Here is a 20889-nt window from a genome sequence, read left to right on the forward strand (position 1 = left end):
ACATGCTTTTATGAGCTGATGCTGCCATCCTTTTAGGCTCCCTATACTGAAAAGCTACAATAATATAAGGGCAGATCTGCCTGGGTCGCTCAATAACAGAGCTGCCTGAAAGTTCATAGAGGTAATACTGAAAGAAAAGAAATAAGGATTATCAGAGTAGCACCATGGAATGCTTTATCTCAACTCCACCCAGTCCTAACATTTAACACATTAGATTCAGAAATGTATCTTGGGAATGATTTATTCCCAGGTGACTATACCTGACTCAGTTCAAATGCGCGAAAATGACTCGTCTTGTGAGAAACCTTGTTAGTATTTGCAGCCACGTGGCAATCATAGCCAGAAGATGGGCTCGTATAGTTAGTGGTATAATTCTCAGACACAAACTTGACTTTTCCCTAGGATAAAAATATTAAGACTTATCAGATGTCTTCAAAAGGCAATAATCTCACTCTAGGATTCATTTAAAAGTAGCCTAATAAGTAAGGATGTGGACGTGTTTCAAATTGTGTTAACAACTATGGTTCTTGGCAAATTATCTTAAGGCCAACAATAGTTTTAATTATCCATGAACTTCTTAATATTGTACTTAAAAATCTGGTATGTCTGGGCATCTTCCTGAGGTAAATGATCACAGCTTCTACCACAACATGAAAGGAGTACGTGAATCCCCCCAAATTTAAGAGAACCATTTCTGTAAAAGAAAAATTACACAGCCCACCAACTGAACAGATTAGCTTAGTCAATGACTGTAACATAGAAGGTGACAAATGGAATCTAAAATTTCACAAGATGAATTTTCAAACTGAAGTATTAAGTTATCAATTGTTATATATAATTTTTGTTGATACAATTTTTGAACAACAAATTTTGAAAAATTTGTTGATATAATTTTTAGATCAAGGTATTTCTATTATGCCAGGACCCAGTACATCAGCAAGAAGCAAATATACAATAAAGTGCTTAGCCGGACCTGATTACTGAATAGTCGATAGTATTTCCAATTATAGATTTCTCTTCATCAAGGGTTACATGTCTTCCGGGGGGCAGGGCGGGGGAGGCAGTTAAGGTTACCATACAATGAAATATCATACGACGATTTCAAAAGCTGTTGTGAATATAATGACATATGTGGAAAAATACACAGAATATATACCAAAATGAGGTAAAGTTATAGAAAACTTCAATTTTTATCTTTACAGGAAGAATCTAATTTGGGGGGGTGGTGTTAAGGTCCTGCCTCTTCATTCATAGGACCACCAGGGGCATTGATAAAAAGCCAAAGAATATAAATAGTAGTTCTCAGTGAGCAATCACAACCTGTATCTTCTCCCCCTCCAACATTTTATGATGTCACGCATGGCTGGCTTGTGAGCAGTAAAGTAAGGAGAACTGAGAGCATATAGGTAAAAACTGACCAGCAACATCCACCAGACAGGGGGTTACAAGCCAAGAAACCCAAGGCGAAGCACAATCTGACAGAGGTACAACACAGAACGAGGGTTATGTGAGCCAATGGCCCATCTACTGCAGTAGGTCTCCTGCAGGAGGAGGCAGAGGGAGGAGGAGTGGGGATGGCGCGCGCCAGTGTGATGCTACCTTCCCTCCAGTTCTTGGGGACACACCTTAGAATGTGAACAGTTCACACTCAAAAAAACACATCAGTAGTGTTGGTTTATAATCAGAGAACTCAAGATAGTAAGAAAGCTAAAACCGAAGCAAAAAACAACAAAATGAGACCACAGAGTATGTCCTCACAAAGCCCACCAATCTCTAAAGTCAGAGTTTTCCTAGGAACTACTTGAACTATTTGAGGGTGTTTTAAGAATTTCTGAGATCAGCAGTTACAGATGCCACATAAAACTGTGAACAGGTCTGGATGTTTTAGGGATAAAGGAAATAAGGTTCTCTTATTTCAACAATTTAAACAGAAAACGAAAGTTGCTGTCTAATTCCTCTCTTATAACTGTAATCACATTGTTCTTATAGGTTGCTACTTATGTTCTGTTATTTAATGTTTAAAAAGTGGCACCGTGGGCCAGGGCGAGAGGAAGACTTTTTACTGATTACCTTCTGTGTTATTTTGAAAGTTGTTTTGTTTTTTATTTTATTTTATTTTTTAAAGATTTATTTATTTGACAGAGAGAGAGAGACAGCGAGAGAGGGAACACAAGCAGGGGGAGGAGTGGGAGAGGGAGAAGCAGGCTTCCCGCTGAGCAGGGAGCCCGATGCGGGGCTCAATCCCAGGACCCCGGGATCGTGACCTGAGCTGAAGGCAGACGCTTAACCGACTGAGCCACCCAGGTGCCCCTGTTTTGTTTTTTTAAAGACATATTCATAGATCATTTATCAAATGAACAAAAAAGCTTTGTCTTTAAAGGAAAGCAAGAACAGCAGTTATCTTTTCTGAATTTATAGCTGTCTTCAGTGACTATGATGTTTAGCAAATGATCCACAAAGAACATTATCACAGACTGATAACCTTTAGTTTTTAAAAGAAAAATTACATAAAAGAGCGTTTGGGCTTTACCTTAATTAGGTTAAAAATTACAACATAACCACACTTCCCATGATACCATGGTCTTGCATGAAGATAGTCTGAGTATTTGGAAATATACACACCTATAAAAGTATAAGATACAGATTAATTCACACTTTAAAAGGATTGTTTACTCACATACATTTCACATGTAGGGCTACCTTTAACAGAACAAGACAACACAAAACACAAATAAATAAAAGTCAACATTAAACTGTTTTGAAACTGCTTACCTTTTAAAAACTATTCAAGATATTCTAAAGGTATGGAAACATTAGAGCTAAGACAAGACAGGATGTATCTGATGGACAACCAATGTTCTAGTTGGGTACAATAACTAAAAAGGGATACAAGTATCACAATTCTTGGTAAATTCTAAGTTTATTTTTTTTAAGGCAATCATTCAGTGAAAAGGCCTATCTGTAGTAATCCGATTCTCAAGTTATTTTTTGCAAAAAATCTCAGTAAGGACTCTATTTAATAATAAGCACTAAGGTCTGCCACTTGGCAGGTATGTGCTAGGCAGCAGTGGCACCAAAGTAAATAGGACAAGGTCCTGCCTTGAGGCAGCTTATGCTGCTAGTCTGTGCAATTTCCAGTTGAGGCAGGGGTCACATTTGTTCTACTCACCACTGTAGCCACACCACAGCCCAGTATATGGTAGGTACTTAACTATTTGCCAGACACATGTATTTGAGGACACAAAGAAATGGAAATAAGCAATTATGTTTTCTTAGAAAAGGAGTTCTTTAAACAGAGGAATGAAATTCTCAGAGAACAGAGTGAATACAAGTAGGGAAGCATAAAAGATTATAAACTGTGCAGGACGGTGGGTCACAGCATGGGGAGCAGGGGAGAAAGCACGGGAAGCTGAGGCTGAAGGGGAAGCTTGGAACTGGGTGGTAAAGATCTTTGTAGGACTTCTTCAGGGGAGACCTCACTCTATAGGCAGCAGAGACCCACCAAGGGTTTTCAGCAGCAGACTGCCACTTACAAGACAGTGGAGTCTCCAGAGGGGAGAGGCTAGAAGCAAGACCAACCACAAAGCTACGTCAGAGCTGAGACAGGTCCCCAGGTGGCAGCAGCAGGGGAATGGCAAGGGAAGAGCAGATCCCACAGAGATTCCTAAACTGAGGCATCTCTCGAAATACGAGACAAAGGAGAGAGTCCTTGGATATCCTGGTAAGAGCAATGAACTTGTGGTCAGAGGCTTGGGTTCCAGCACCAAGTCATTCACTTCCTACTAATAACCACGTGACTGAGGAGCAGGTCACTTGAGGTGGGGGGGGGGGGGCACTTGGATACATAGACCACAGGGTCCTCAGGAAGATTTAAAAAGATCTATAAACTTTTAAAAAACTAAAAAGACACTACATTCACAGAACTAAACATTTCTATTTGAGCCCGAAACTATAAAATATATGCGGGCAGTAGTGCTATTTTCTTACCCACCCCAGTACGTGTTTAAGAAAGTATATTTGTTAAGAATAATGCAGTTTCTACTCCAGCACCCCACTGAAGCCAACCTCTTAAACATCAACCATATAATTAGGAATTAGAGTAATGTAGAACAAGAGCCTTCTATTTTGGACATGTAAGCTAAAGTATTTACTTGTAATTTACTTTCAAATTCTTCAACAACAACAAAATTTTTTAACCAAATGAAGGGAATAATGCAAAACATGATCTGTTAAACCTAGGGGATGGGTACATTATACCATCCTCTCTTCCTATGTTAGTTATGTTTTACAATGAAGGGGGGGTGAAAAAGAGTAGGAAGAAAAAAAGGTTTTATGTAAAATGTTATCAGGGTTATGAATGTATTCCCTGTCATGGCCTTTAGAAGATGTGAATGTAAGTTTTAAAGCATTTTGTGTTACACAGAGTGACTACATAACCCAGCAATTCCACTGCTGTGTCTATACCTAAGAGAAGGCAAAACACATGTCTCCACAAAAACTTGTACATGAATGCACACAGCAGCATTTCCGTAACAGCCAAGAAGTGCAAACAACCAAAGGTCCCTCAAGCGCTGAAAGAATAAAGAAAATGTGGTAAAACCATGCAACAGGATATTATTCAGCCAAAAGGCAGACAAAGTACTGCTCCAAGCTACCACAGGGATGAGCCTTGAAAACACTAAACTGAGAAAAGGAGTCACAAAACATCACATAGGATTCTGTTGATGTGGAATGTCTGAAGGAGGCCAACCTGGAGAGGGGAAGAGCAGGTTAGTGGCTGCCTCGGCCGTTGGTGGCGGGGAATGGGGCATCACTGCTAATAGGCACAGGACTTCTTTTTGGGGGGATGAAAACAGTCTAGGATGGACTGTGCTAACAGTAGCACTACTCTATGAATACACCCAAAAAAGCTGAACTGTACACTTGAAATGGGTGAATTAGAGGCTGTATAAATTTTATCTCGATAGAGCTGTAAAAAAGAAAAGGCCAGCAGGAAGCTAGCCATTCCTGATCTCCACAGTGGTAGCACCTGATAGTGCCAAATACCCATCCTCCTCTCCCTCCCCAGTTCTTCCTCCACTGGACTGCCCCCCAGACCCAGTCCCACAGCGATCCACAGTCCTGCTCTCTGTCATCTTTTCCTTCAATAATGCCCCATGTAACAGTATCTTTGGCTTCAACTAACACCTAGTCCTGCCACCTTGAGCCCCCATCTCCCGTTCTGATCCTTTTTTCCAGCTATTTGTTTTTTTTTACCATCAGGAGGGTATCTCCTGGTAACACCTAGAAAAACCTCACTATTTCTCAAATTTAATTCATGAAAGTAGTAGCATCCATTTACTGAGAGCTAAGTGCTTCACGTAGCCTCACATGATCCTCACAGCAGATCTAAAAGATAGTTTCATCTATTTCACAGATGAGGAACTTGAAGCTCAAGAAATTTAGTGCTAATCCACATTCTTAACCGTAAGATTACCTTTCTCTTTTAACTCCTCAGCTTCCCTACCAATCTCCTTTCCTTCTGTGTCTCTTCTCTATTAACAACATGACTGTAGTGTAAGTTTACAAGCTTGTATCTGAATATTTCCTTTCTCTTACTCCTCACATTCCACAGTTGCCAAGTCTGGCCAGTTCCATCTATTCTCTATTCCTACTGCCATTATGATAGTTTAGAAGACGTCCTCATTAGCCCTGGATGATCGCACTAATTTCTTGGTACTGAAAGCTAATTTCAGTATCTCTTCTAGTCCAACTTTTAAGAAAAAGTTCTGATCATGTAACTCCTATTGGAAAATCTTAAGTCTTAGACTCAAAGCTCATTTACATGTTTAAAGCACTGATTCTAAAGATTATTATTTATCACTAATGAAACTGGCTTTTAATGTAAGTATCTTATGAAATGAACTAAACCCCACTTCATCTTGTAAAAGAAGAGACTCTTTCTCTCACAGACTTACCTTTTGCTGGGTCACCGAGAGTGGTTATAGCACTGCTGCCCACACAGAGCCCGCGCTGACATACTAACTTTGCCTTTAAATAAAAGACAGTACTTTGCTTATCATGTCAGTCTTAGGAGAGGCAATGAAATAACACTATAATATATAAGCTTTCAAGTAAATATATAACCTGTATATGGTATGTATTTATGGCACAAAGCAAGCTTGTGTAAGGCAATTGTGTTTGGTTAATAGTTCATGAAATTTTATCATTTCTGTTAACAAAAATGTCATCAGCAAAACCAAATTAAACAAGCTACCAGATTAAGTCCTCTCTTTAAGATTTTGATTATAGCTTTGGAATCACTAAATTTGAAAATGTCTTATCCTCTAATGCCTCTTTTAGTATGAATCCATAGTGTATCTTATTTGTAAGTAGATGATTAAGTAAATAAATGAACTCTTCTGGTATTACTATATAATCCTTATGTTATATGCTAATGTTAAGTATTCTTTAAGCAAGCCTACCCTTGTTCTTTAAAAATCACGAACCCAATCAAAATATGAAATTATTTTAAGTTGAATTCTAAATCTCTGGTATTGTTAAAACTTTATCTAGGAAGCCACATACATCTTTGGGGACACGCTCCACACAGTAGCTTCCTTCTCCCACAATTTGGGTATGAGCAACAATATGGAATCTCCATCTTTAAACACTGGCATGAAATAATTTCAAGTAACTCAACTGCTGAAAGTGTTCACCTTATGCCTAAAACCATGTAACTGAAACTTGAAAAACCTCCACAAGAAACAAAGTATCTATGTGAAGAATGATCCAGAATGAAGACATACCCATTCACTCCATTAGAAGGCATTACTGATACTTAGGAAACCCGTATTAATCCAATTCTCATCCTGAGTTGACAAATGTATTTACGATGAAACCGAAGAGGGCCTGTGAAAAGGTACAGGAATCCAACCTCTTTCAGGACTAGCTGTCATGATCATTCCCACTGCCACCAGACTCAGCAACAAAAAAGACTGGAGAACTGGTAATTTTACAAATCTTAGAGAAGTGAAATACCAATATTTAAGTTTAATGATATCATTAATTTTGTACATTAATGTCACAAAACTAATGTTCTACAACCTAATTCCCTTACCTGATTTTCAGTTTCAAACAGAAGAAACCCATAAGTCTCTTGAAGTTCTTCCTGAGTATAATTACTTGATTTTTTTTCTTGGTAAAAAGTTTTGTACTGTATAAAAGAGAGAATAATCAAATGCTATAAACATATTATTTTGCCTTGCAAATTAATTTTTAAAAATGCATCATCTGAATTCCTCCTGTTAAAGGACTAACAAAATTTATTATTTTTCTATTCCCTAGAATATATTCTTATTACCTTCCAAGGATTTCTTATCTCATCTGAAACTGACAGCTGAGAAGAACTAGATAGGCTTTTATACCAAAAATGATGGGTCTATTTCTTTAAAACTAAAATAAAACTAACACACAGACACAGTGTGTACCAAGCACCTCACCTCATTTAAGAAAATGTCATTTTTCACCAAAGTCACTTGACTGTACTGAAAACCATGCCCAGATGCAGAGTCCAAGTAAGAAGTATGAAGAATTGAAACTGCCCTCTGGAAGAGAGCGTCTGAACTCAAGGACACTGTATCAAAAACTGTAAAACACAAACAAAAATAATGCAACTGTTTAAGATAGCCAAAAGATGGGGTTAAAAGCGGCATACTAAATATCACTGAATACTTCACCTATTTCCTTCCTGTAAAACTCAGACACTTACATTGTATTTTGGCTCCATAGCTGTACTATCTTAAAAGACCTCTCATTTGAAGAACATAATCTACACGGAGGTGAGTTATTGAAGGTGAATTACTTTCAATACAAGAGTAAAATCAACCCTGCCAGACTCCTTGGGCCTTTTGGTCGAAAGCTGTGTGTTGTAACTACAGTTGGGACAAGCAGATCACATGTGGTATCATCAAGGTGGTCGTCAGCAATCACTGAGACCAATGTTTCTCATCCTCAAGTTTTTTTAAACTTATGCTACATTTTGATAAACTTCACCCTTCCTGTCTTCTCATCAAATCCCCCCAAGTAAGCCCATTAGGTTCCCTTTAAGGGGCCTACTATTGCACACTCAACAAACACATTAGAAATTGTTCTATCTTTGGGGTTTCCTCATGGCCTAGACATGTCTGTTGAACTTTACTTCTTACGGGTTATATTATGAAATCATTATTTTTTTCATTTCACAAAAATAAAACTTTATTACTTTTAGAAAGTGTTTTTTCAAACCCCACCCATGTGCTGGCCCAGAAATTCTGACATGACCTTCCCAAGAGAGGCAGGTTTCCTAATTGAGAATTACTGACTTGACCCAATAATTCTCTTGATTGAGGCTTTGTGCCTTTTGTTTTACAAGTTTTTACTTCAGCAAGAATTGATCCTAACAAAGTCTCGTAACATTTAACTATGATTTGGTTACTCCCTTATATTTGTATCTTCTCTACGTTCTTTAACAAGGTCAATGCAGGGAGGTAACAAACTACTTATAAATAATAGAGAATGGAATAACATACAGAGCACTGGAAGTTTGGGTGATATAGTATAAATAAATACATTAATATGGCTTCCCGCTTTTACCAGAACTCTCTGCCAATTACATTAAAGTTCAAAAGCTAAAGGAAAGACAAGCATTTTAATTAAAATTAATTTATGAACAACAGTAAAAAACTAAACTATCATAGAAATGAAAACAAACATTTCAGTAAAGTTAATTTGGACTAAACTGTCCTAACACTTCCAATTATCCATTAAAAATGCTTTACGTCTGCCTTCGGCTCAGGTCATGATCCCGGGGTCCTGGGATCGAGCCCTGCATCAGGCTCCTTGCTCAAGTGGGGAGCCTGCTTCTCCCTCTCCCTCTGCCATTCTCTCCACTTGTGCTCTCTGGCTCTGTCTGTCAAATAAATAAATAAAATCTTAAAAAAAAAAAATGCTTTACTAAACTTCCTAGTATCAAAAGTCAAAGACTTAAGTAGCAAGGAAGGAAAGAAAAGAGGATGAAACATTTAAGAATATCCTGAAGTTCCTACATCTGATCCATATCAGTTGCTTTACTTTTTCTCAGTTTCACTTTTTCCTTCAATATCAGTATATGAATGCTATAAAAAATATGGATATTCTAAAGAAGTTCAAAGAGCAAAACAACAGGGATGATAGTTAAAATGATGGCTTTCTTGAGCTACATTACTTTCTTTAGCTACATTAGCTCAAAACAAACTGGGAAGCCTAAGCATCTGTGACTCTGTCTTACAAATAAGCTGCACTGCTAGGCCAAATGCAAGTCAGATTCCTCTAAAAATCCTAATATGGGAAACCTTGTATTTAATATTTGTAAAAAGGCAAAATAATATTTAAAAATCTAAGAAAACTCTAGGGGTGCCTGGGGTGGCTGAGTCGTTAAGTGTCTGCCTTCGGCTCGGGTCATGATCCCAGGGTCCTGGGATCGAGCCTCGCATCGGGCTCCCTGCTCAGTGGTAAGTCTGCTTCTCCCTCTCCCACTCCCCCTGCTTGTGTTCCCTCTCTCACTGTCTCTCTCTCTGTTAAATAATAAATAAATTCTTTAAAAATCTAAGTAAAGTCTAAAGTTCAATATTTGAGAAATAGGTTGCTTACAGTGAAAGAAATAAAAGCTGTCAGAGCTTTGGAAATGAACATTCTATGGTTATGAACTCTTAAATTCCACAAGATGTTAATATGAAGACACAGGCTTTTAACTTTTAAAAGCACCAAATACTACATATATCCACATTTTTGAGGGTCAATGCACAACAATAAACGAAAAACTGTGAAAAAATAGTGCAAGCTAAAAGCAAACAAAAATGGCCTAACACAGTGTTTACCAAATACATGTGGTCAGAGAACACTTTATTTACCAATGTGAGGAATACTGTTCTCAATAAAGCTATGAATAGATATAATGGTTTAAAATAAATAGTAGGATATGATTTTGTGCTAACATATTTTTATTCCTAAAACTATTTATAGTTAAAAATGCTTCCCCTTTAGGTCAGCATTCTCCAAAAAGCAATACATTTATATAAGTAACCATTTTACAGTTAGCAGAAGGTAAAGCATGTCCAAAGCTAAACAGTTAGAAATCCACAGTAAATCTTGAATCTTTCATGATTTCATAATAAAGTGATGTCAATTATACTCAAGAAAGCACAAGTTTCCTGCTGTATAACAAAGGAGATAGATGAACATTTTATCAAGAAATTATTTGACATTATCTCTTCTTACACAATGTACTCTCATTTAAGAGTCAAACTAGTGTACAAAACAGTATGAGCACTAAATAAATGGATGGCTGCATTTTTGCTGAGTAATACACGTGCTTCACTTAAACATTCAAGGTTATCAGAATATTAAGAGAATGAAGAGAATTTCTCTACAGAGAAATACTAAAATAACTTAAAAAGTACCTGTCTGTAAAGTGAAAAAGTATCCCTTAGGGCTTAAGTGACCAACAGAGAGCAAGTAGGGAAAATTCAAGTTCAATCACAATAATTTTAGAAACTGAGTTAATATTCTTTCCTATAGCACCTAGCTTTGGGCATATTTCCCTGCTATTTATGGATTCAGTCTTAAAAGTTAAGTCAAGCTTGACATAAGCTGGATTCTGTTCAAAGTGCCCTGAGATAATGTCTCCATTTCTCAAAATCTATCAGCAATACGGAGTGTCTGCTTTTGGACACTTGTTTCTCTTTTTAACTTCTAATAAATAAGAGGAATTAGAAAATTATAAACTGATCTCTGATGCTCTGGCACACATATCTGTTTTCCATTCTCTAAGCATGTGGTCTGAAAGCAAAGAATGAAATTTAGAACTAATGCCAACAACTTAAGTGTCACAGTAATTCTAACATAAATTAGCCACTTCTACATCTCCCCGGGACTTTCGTGACCACTTCTCTTGTTTGTGCAATATACAATAGCACTCATCAAAGACAGAAGCACTCAGAACCCAACAGTATCCACCATTAAAGGCCCTTATTAGTATTTCCTACAGAAGGACTGCAACCTACCTCCGTTAACACTGTGGATGCCTACATATTTGACCTAGGCTAAGTAGGCCCTTTAATAGTTGTTCAAGAGCCCATTCCTTCATCATCTAATCCTAAAATGTATTACCTTTATCTTTAAGACATTAAGGGATTGCCAGTTCAAGATAAATACAACTTTTTTGGATCTAACGAAAACTTAAATGTGCATACCTAATAACCATTCCATTTCTGGGAATCTATTCCTCAGAAATACTAGCACGAGTGCACACGAGATATGTACAAGGCTACTCCACGCACCGACATCTATAACAGCAAAAACACTGGGGATAACCTAAATTGCCATCAATAAGGAAACACCTTACAACTACTACATAAAAACCAAGTAAATCTGTATATACTGACATATAAAGATATCTATTACTGAGTAAATAACATGCATTATATAATGCCATTTTGATTAAAAAAATACATAAAAAATTATGTGTTTGAAAGTTTACAGAAAAAGATCTAGAAAGATGGGAAACCAAATTGTTAATGGTGTCTAAACCAATGGTTATCGAAGTGGAAGTGGATACAGGTGAACTTAAACTTTTTAGCTTATATATATTATTACAACTTAGGTTTTTTTCTTACGTAAGCATGTACTACTTCTAGTATTTAAAATATCTCAATTCAAAATCAAGTAAAATGAATCATAATTTCAAAGAAGTACAAATAGAGAAATGTGACAATTTCCCTTGAACCTTTTCTGATGCAATTCGAAAATTTAATCATCTATTAATTTTGGATTAATGATTATTTTGGATTAATGAAATTTGTAGTCACTGGAAATTGTAAATATTTTTTAAAAAGTCCTTTCATTTAACATGATACAAATTAAAAATTTTCAATTGTACTGTTCTACTTGGATTCATTAGTAATAACTCATAGCATTTAGTTTAATACCCACTCTTTTCTGATATGAACCCTGGCTTGGTCTTCTCTAAGAGAGAATGTAGCTGGGAGGGTGGTCTTAATTCATTTTCACCAAGTATACCCCCAGAATTCTTGACATAGTCCTGTTCTCTGTTAATGTCATAAATGCTAAAATGAGAAAAGAAAAAATTAAATCATAAAGTGAATAGTTCTATTTACGGCAAACCTACCATATAAACAAATGTCTACTGAACATCTAATTTACATTAGGTACAATTCTGTAATGTTATCTCCTTTGACAAGTCTCCAGAGCTAAGGCTAAATTGGCTAAGCAGTAAAACATAAAATGAAATGCTTTTCCTTCAATATTTAAGTTCTAAAGAAAATCTGTTCACAGAAATAAGTTATGCTTATAGGAATCAATTTTGCCTCAAGATAAAAAGTAGAGGTTATAGAACCACATTTATGTTCTACTGGTTGAAAATAAAATAGAACACAAATAAAATCTCTCCCCACCCCCAAATTAGTATATGACCCAACCATTCTTGTTTTTTTTGTTTCCAAGATTTATTTATTTTAGAGAAAGAGATGGGGGGAGGGGCAGAGTGAGAGGGAGAGTCTCCAGCAGACTCCCCGCTGAGCCTGACGTGAGGCTCAATCCCACAACTCTGAGATAACAACCCAAGCCGAAGGAAGGAGTCAGAGGTTCAACTGATTGAGCCACAGGTGCCCCGATTCATCCACTCTTAAAAAAAAAACAAACTATTAGTGATGCCTATTACATATACAGTACCATGCTATAACCTGGATTCATCAAGACAAATGAGAAACCATCTTTACAATAAAAGCTTAGACTAGAAAAGGAAGACAAACCTATACGGAAACCAGTACTATAAATGTGTGGGACAATCTAGAACACGATGCAGTGGATGCATAATAGGGATTTCCTTAAGACAGGGAAATGTCAAGAAGTTTTAGAGGCATTCATACTTGAAATCTGAGTAGGTATTCAAATAATAAAGGAGCCAAAAAACGAGCTAGTCTGCATGTTTTCTAGGCAATAGAAACAGTAGGAGCAGAGGTAGAAGCATTAAACATATAAGGAACCACAAGCAGTTTCTTTGAAGAATTCAATATGCTTCACACAAATATTAGCATGTCTAGTTTTATAATAGTACACCTTTTTTCAAAAAGGATTTGAGGCAGAACTCTATGGATATCTTCAAAATTCTGTAGAAAAAGTAGCAATATTGGTAACATTCATTCATTAAGGAAACAGGTTATGTCAAGAGGGGAAAATTAAATGGGTCTTCTATATTACTATCTCAGTATTTACTTTTTAGAAAGATCTATTTGTTTGCTTTGATTCACTTTTCTCATGTTATCTTTGGTTTTGTTTTATACAGTAAAAATCATGGTAAAATAAACACATAACATTTCACATCTAATCTTTATGTCCTTTGCCATGGTACCTAGTCTCCCATGCGCCTCGCAATTTACGGTTTCTGAAATGGTTTAATCTTTTTCTTCCTTTTCTTTCTGTTCTGCTAGTGCCCATTTCACATCCACCTGTGGTCTGGCTATCTCTTCCTCAAATTCTTATAATTCTGCTTTGTGGTCTTCATAACTTCTGTGCTTCATTTATTTTTATTTTTTAACACTTTGAGATATAATTCACATAGCATACAATTCACCCATTTAAAGTGTACAATTCAATGGTTTTAGTTTATTCAGACCTGTGCAACCATCACTACTATCAATTTTAGACCATTTCATCACTCCAAAAAGAAACCCTGTACCCCTTAGCCACCATCCTCATCTTCCACTGTTCCCCATTCCCAGGCCTAGGCAACCACTAACTTACTTTCTGTCTGTATAGATTTGTCTATACTGGACCATTTTATGTAAATGGAATCATACAAGTGGTCCTTTGTGACTGGCTTCTTTCACGCAGCATCATGTTTTCAAGGTTCATCCATATGGTAGCGTGTTTACTTCACTCACATTTCATTTCATTGGCTCATTTAGGGCCAAATGATATTTTACAGATATACCACATTTTCTTTTATCCAATCATCAACTGATGGACATCTGGGCTCTTTCAACTTTTTGGCTATTATGTATAATAATGCTATGAATGTTCATGTACAAGTTTCTGTGTGGACATTTTTTCATTTCTCCTGAATATATACCTAAGAGAACAGCTGGATCATATGATAAATCTATGTTTAACCATTTGGAGAACCGCCATTCTGTTTTCCAAAGTGACTGCACCATTTTACATTCTCATTAGCAGTGCGTGCAAAGTTCTACTTTCTCCACATCATTGCTGACACTTGTTATTATCTTTCTGATTACAGCCATCCTAGTAGGTATGGAAACGATATATTAGTTTATTTGTAAGTTTATGTTGGAATTTTAGGTTACACTTTTCACCTACTTCAAGAGGTCCACATGCTTTTTCATAAAGGGCCAGACAGTAAATATTTTAGGATTGTGAGCCATACAGTCTCTGTCACAAAGACTCAATTCTGCTGGTGAAGCATAAAAGCAGCCACAGACAATGTGTAAATGAATGGAAATGACTATGTTCTAATAAAACTTTATTTAGAAAAACAGGCAAGACTACAGGCAGTAGCTTGCCCACCCCTGATCTACACTGTACCAGTATTTTGGGCTTTTCTTAACATCTGTAGAAAACTGTGGTGCATATCCCTCCACCTTAGCCTTTTCTTACACATTTATATTAGTTAACTACTGCTTAGTAACAAACCATCTCAAAATTCAGTAGCTTATAACCACAATCATTTACTACTGCTCACATTTCTACAATGTTGGCTGAATTAGGCTTAACTCAGCTGGGGCAGCCCTGACCCATGTGTCTCCCATCTTCCTTCAACCAATGAGTTAGGGAGGCATGTTTTTTCTCATGGAAATGGCAGAGGTGCAGAGAACAAATGGAGAATACCCAAGTCCTCTTAAGGTTTACTAGGCCTGAAACTGACATACTGTCATTTCTACCTGATGTTATTGCCCAAAGCAAGTCATATGGTCAAACTCAAAGTCAAGGGGGAGGGAAAAATACCCTGTCTCTTTAGTGGGAAGAATGCAGTCAAGGAAGGAGGGAATAAAGCCCTGGGGTTCATAACGCAATTGATGGTGGTGATGGTTGTACACCTTATGAATATACTAAAAACCAATAAATTCTATCTCAGTGTTAAAAATATTATGTTAAAAAAAACAACAACAAAGAAATGCAATCTACCACAGTATCACTGTAAGGATGCTGTGCATATTCTTTTTGTTTTTCATACTTGAAGAACAAGATGAATTATCCTGAACCAGCAGAAGGGTATAGGGAGGGATCAGAGAAGTTTTCTGTTCCTGCATCCAAGGATTTTTGAAAAAATAATATGGTGCCTTTGTTGCCAAACCTCTTGTAACCTGCAAGTGTAATCTGGTTCAGGAGGGCCTATACTTCCAGCTCTGTTTTCCTCTTCAAGACTACTATTTACTAAGAGCCACATTCCTTGCTTTCCAAGGTCATACACTCACTTCTAGTGGTATTTTGTTAGCACATTCTAAGATCTCTGGGCCACCCAGGCACTTTCCAATTCCTCCCTGCTTTCCTTAATGGACATGGTATGGCTGTTCAGTCTTAGCCTGGTATGCAGCAATTCTCTCTTAGGACGGGACTGCTTCTGGACTAAACAGCTGCTGGTGATTTCTCAGCTACGCCCCCCGCTGCACAACTCTGCCTTTTCTCACAGAACTGTTGGGGCTTCCCAACAATACTTACATATAATTTCAAGTTGACAGGGTTTCTTTTACTCCTATACTTGTTCAAAGTGTAGTTTGAGAATTGCACCTTCACCCCCCATTCTTCTTTCTAGAAGTAGAATGATTAAGAACTAATCTGGTTTTTGGTTTTGTTCTCCTGTTTTCTTCTTCAGGACACCACACAGAAGACCCGTTCAACCAAAAGCTCACCTCTTCCAGTTCTGGGACTTAGATGATGGTTTCCTCCCACTGTATAAGACAAAAGACCTCCTTGACTGGTTCTCCATTTTTTCTTATTTACTCACTCTTATTTTCTAATTCTTGTGGCTGTTTTATTTGGGGGGAGAATTCTTCAGCTTTATTATCCAATCCTTATATAATTTTTTCTGCTCTCACAGAGACCTTTTCTGTTTTCTGAACAATTTCTCTTTTTTAAAAAATAGAACCTCTTCTTTCATGGATGTCATTTCTTTTCTCTCTAAAGGTACCATAGTTTTATTTGGTTCAAGTTTCTTCTGTTACATGCAGTAAATCTGTTTCTACCAAGCTCCTTTTATTTCCTGCGTTTATTCCTGTTTGGTTGTTTTTTTTGTTTTTTGTTTTTGTTTTTTAATTTTATTTATTTGAGAGAGAGAGAGGAAGCACCAGCAGGGGGAGGGGCAGAAGGAGAAGCAAACTCTCCACTGAGCAGGGAGCCCGACTCGGAGCTCAATCCCAGGGCCCGGGGATCATGACCTGAGCCAAAGGCAGAGGCTTAACTGACTGAGCCACCCAGGCCACCTCCTGTTCGGTTTATGTTAGAGACTTCCACCAAATGGCTGGTGATCCTTGGCTCTCCATTTAGGTTTACATGTGAGACACTTAGAGCTGACTGAAAGTCTGGTGCATAAACAGTGTCTCTTGACCAGCAGCTCACTCACTCTCTCTTTCTCTCTCTCACGTGATCTGATGGTGATGCAGCTGTTCAATCAGGCGAACTCCCAAAGTCTGTATCTGTTAAATACTTTACCATAGGTTGATATTTCCCCAGAAAAGAATCCTTTAATATCTTGTTTAGGGGGAGCATAAGCTTGACCATTAGTTCTGAGAGTCACACAGAAAGACAGCTCTGGCTTCACTGTTCAGTATGTTGACTTCCACTTAATTCTCTGAGGTGTTTGCTCCACCTCAGCTGTCCGAGCCTGCTCCTGAGTATAATCATCTCCTGCAGGTAAATTTCAGTGCTCTGTCTGAGGAGAAGATAGCTAGGCAGTTGTCTAGGTGCAAGGAGCAGGGAAGGAAATCCAGAGCATCAAAACCACAAAAATCATCACTGAATCATTCTACTTCTACTCCACCCTATAATCTTGCTTTGAGAAGTACTTGTAACTTCCAAACCCTGAGCTGCTGCCAGATTGACTGGTGGGAATCAGCTTGCTTCTTGGCGGCTTACTGCTCTTCAGCCTTCAGCATCCCCTAATCCATAAAGTCATTATCACTTGACCATCTTCTTTCTAGTTTTCCAAACGTGATTTCCCCTGGTTCTACTGTTCCATTCTTTTTGCCAATTTTTATCTTTATTCTTTTACTACCACCTCAGTGGGACTTCCAGAGGGTGTATACAATGGGACATGTTAAACTAGAAGTGTCTACTTAAACTAAGTCTTAATTTCTTCATTTAAAAAATGTGGACTACACCCTTTAACTCTGGTAGCTATGATTACCAGTATTTTTTATTTTAACTTCTATAATTATGAAGACTTTATTTTATTCACCACAGACCTAAGTGCATATCAAAGCTTCAATAAATATTTCATTTAAAAAGAATTACCTTTTAGTGCATATGTACTCAATAAGCATGTCCTCAAATACAGAAAAAGTACAATCGCAAGTAGAACTTCAATGATATTTCTCTCAAAGCACTCTGTTCCTTTCTTTGAGAGTAACTGTTATGACTTATAACTACATATTCATAATTACTTCATTAATGGCTAATTCCCTAATAAACCAAACCCTATGAGGGCAGAAACCACTTCTGTTTTGTTTACCTCTGATTACTCAGCATCCAGCCCAATGCCTGGCATACAGTAAACATGTATTTGGTAACTAAATGAAAGAGTAAATGATATTTATGCTATTTAATCTGTTCCAAAACTCAGTAAAAGGAATAAAGCTTCCCAACTTTTTAATAAAGCAGCCAAATGCAGTACCAAAATCTGACAAAACATGAAAAAGGAAATTAAAGACTCATCTCTAGTATGAATATTGATACTAAAATCCTGAACTATATGCACTGGCAAAGAGAATCTATTAGGATATTATAATACAAGATCAATTCAGATTCATTACAGTATTGTTAAGAATTGGTTCAATAAATAGGAAATTCATAAATTTAACTAACTACTTTAACAGGTGAAAGTAAAACAATCACAGAGGGGCCGCTGGTTGTGGGTAAGGTAGGAAAGCCAAATGTCAGACTGTCAAAACAAGTTACTATATACCTGTTTATATTATGATGCCTTATAATTTGTAAATTTTTGTTGCTGCAGAGTATTTTTAAAATTTATGCATTATTTTTGCCATACTTAATCTAAAAAACAAATTAAGATGCCCCCAAATAAAAGCTGTTTAATAACATCGAAAAATATCCTACCACACCAAAAGAAAGCCGGGGTAGCCATACTTATATCAGACAAACTAGATTTTAAATCTAAGACTGTAAGAAGAGATGAAGAAGGGCATTATATCATAATTAAGGGGTCTATCCATCAAGAGATGTAACAATTGTAAGTATTTATGCCCCCCAACTTGGGGGCACCCAAATATATCAATCAATAACAAACATAAAGAAACTCATTGATAATAATACAGTAATAGTGGGGGACTTTAACACCCCATTTACAGTAATGGACAGATCATCTAAGCAGAAAATCAAAAAGGAAACAAGAGCTTTGAAACACACTGGGCCAGATGGACTTAATAGATATATTCAGAACATTTCATCCTAAAGCAGGAGAATACACATTCTTCTCAAGTGCACAAGGAACTTTCTCCAGAACAGATCACATACTAGGTCACAAATCAGCCCTCAACAAGCACAAAAAGACTGAGATCATACCATGTATATTTTCAGACCACAACTTGAAGTCATCCACAAGAAAAAATTTGGAAAGACCACAGATACATGGAGGTTAAAGAACATCCTACTAAAGAATGAATGGGTTAACCAGGAAATTAAAGAAAAATTAAAAAATACATGGAAGCAAATGAAAATGAAAAGATGACAGTCCAAAACCTTTGAGATGCAGCAAAGGCAGTCCCTAAGAAGGAAATTTATTGCAATACAGGCCTCCTTCAAGAACCAAGAAAAGTCTCAAGTACACAACCTAATCTTACACCTTAAGAAGCGAGAAAAAGAAGAATAAAGCCTAAAGCCAGCAGAAGAAGGGAAATAATAAAGATTAGAGCAGAAATAAATAATACGGAAACAACAGCAACAAAAATAGAACAGATCAACAAAACTAAGAACTGGTGCTTTTAAAGAATTAATAAAATTGATAACCCCCTAGCCAGACTTACCAAAAAGATAAGGACCCAATTAAATAAATTCACAAATGAGAGTTCACAACCAACACCACAGAAATACAACTATAAGAGAGTATTATGAAAAATTATATGCCAACAAACAGGGCGATCTGGAAGAAATGGACAAAGTCCTAGAAATATACAAACTACCAAAACGGACACAGGAAGAAAAAGAAAATTTGAACAGACCCATAACCAGCAAAGAAACTGAATAATCAAAAATATCCCAATAAACAGAAGTCCAGGGACACATGGCTTCCTGGGGGAATTTTACCAGACATTTAAAGAAGATTTAATACCTCTTCTTCTCAAACTGTTCTAAAAAATAGAAATGGAAGGAAAATTTCTAAACTCATTCTGCAAGGCTAGTAGCATTACCTTGATTCTAAAACCAGACAAATACCCCATTAAAAAGGAAAATTACAGTCCAGTGTCCCTGATGAACATGGATTCTCAACAAGATACTACCAAATCAAATCCAACAGTACATTAAAAGAATTATTTACCATGATCAAGTGGGATTTATTTCTGGGTTGCAGGGGCAGTTCAATAGTCTCAAATCAATCAACGTGATACACCACGTTAATAAAAGAAAGGATAAGAACCCTATGATCCTCTCAATATATGCAGAAAAAGTATTTGACAAAATACAGCATCCATTCTTGATAAAAACCCTCAACAAAGTATAGGTATAGATGGAACATACCTCAACATCATAAAAGCCATATACAAAAGACCCACAGCTAATATCTTCCTCAATGGGAAAAAACACCTTTTCCTCTACAGTCAGGAACAAGACAGGTATGTCCACTCTCACCTTTACCATTTAACATAATACTGGAAGTCTTAGTCTCAGCAATCAGATAACAAAAAGAAATAAAAGGCATCCAAATCAGCAAAAAAGGGGTCAAACTTTCACTATCTGCAGACAACATGATACTCTACGTAGAAAACCCAAAAGACTCCACCAAAAAAATTGTTAGAATACATGAATTAAGCAAAGTCCAGGATATAAAATCAATGTACAGAAATCTGTTGCATTTCTATACACCAATAATAAAGCAGCAGAGAAAGAAATAAAGGAATCGATCCCATTGACAACTGCACCAAAACCAATAAGATACCTAAGAATAAACCTAACCAAAGAGGCAAAAGACCTGTACTCTGAAAACTATAGAACATTTATGAAAAAAACTGAAGAGGACACAAAGAAATGGGAAAAAATTCCACGCTCATGGATTGGAAAAATAAAGACTGTTAAAATGTCCATACCACCCAAAGCAATCTACACATTTAATGCAATCCCATCAAAATAACAATAGCATTTTTCAGAGATAGAACAACCAACCCTAAAATTTGTATGGAACCACAAAAGACCCAGAAGAGCCAAAGTAATCCTGAAAAAGAAAAGCAAAGCTGGAGGCATCATGATTCTGGACTTTAAGCTACATTACAAAGCTGCAGTCATCAAGACAGCATGGTACTGGCACAAAAACAGACACACAGATCAATGGAACAGAATAAAGAACCCAGAAATGGACCCACAACCATATGGTCAACTGATCCTTGACAAAGCAGGATGAATATCTAA

The 20889-nt window shown here is 36.9% G+C and overlaps 1 protein-coding gene across 5 annotated transcripts in view; it reads right to left on the reverse strand.

Moving 5' to 3' along the window:
* The window catches only part of TASOR2 (transcription activation suppressor family member 2), a 72503-nt gene that overhangs the window by 38456 nt on the left and 13158 nt on the right, over positions 1-20889 (reverse strand). For 2 of the 5 annotated variants that reach the window (XM_035021720.1, XM_035021717.1), the window contains exons 1-6: positions 7482-8855; positions 7100-7195; positions 5958-6030; positions 2531-2622; positions 261-398; positions 3-127 (exon numbers count right to left, since the gene is read on the reverse strand). In XM_035021720.1, coding sequence (XP_034877611.1) covers positions 3-127; positions 261-398; positions 2531-2622; positions 5958-6030; positions 7100-7195; positions 7482-7694 — 737 coding nt within the window. In that variant the 5' untranslated portion in view covers positions 7695-8855. Of the gene's footprint in view, positions 1-2; positions 128-260; positions 399-2530; positions 2623-5957; positions 6031-7099; positions 7196-7481; positions 8856-11988; positions 12123-20889 lie in introns of those variants that run through there. The other 3 variants (XM_035021721.1, XM_035021718.1, XM_035021719.1) reach the window with 3 other exon arrangements.

The sequence above is a fragment of the Mirounga leonina genome, unplaced genomic scaffold (genome assembly GCF_011800145.1).
Source record: "Mirounga leonina isolate KUSES-001 unplaced genomic scaffold, KU_Mleo_1.0 Mir_175, whole genome shotgun sequence".
NCBI classification, from domain to species: domain Eukaryota; kingdom Metazoa; phylum Chordata; class Mammalia; order Carnivora; family Phocidae; genus Mirounga; species Mirounga leonina.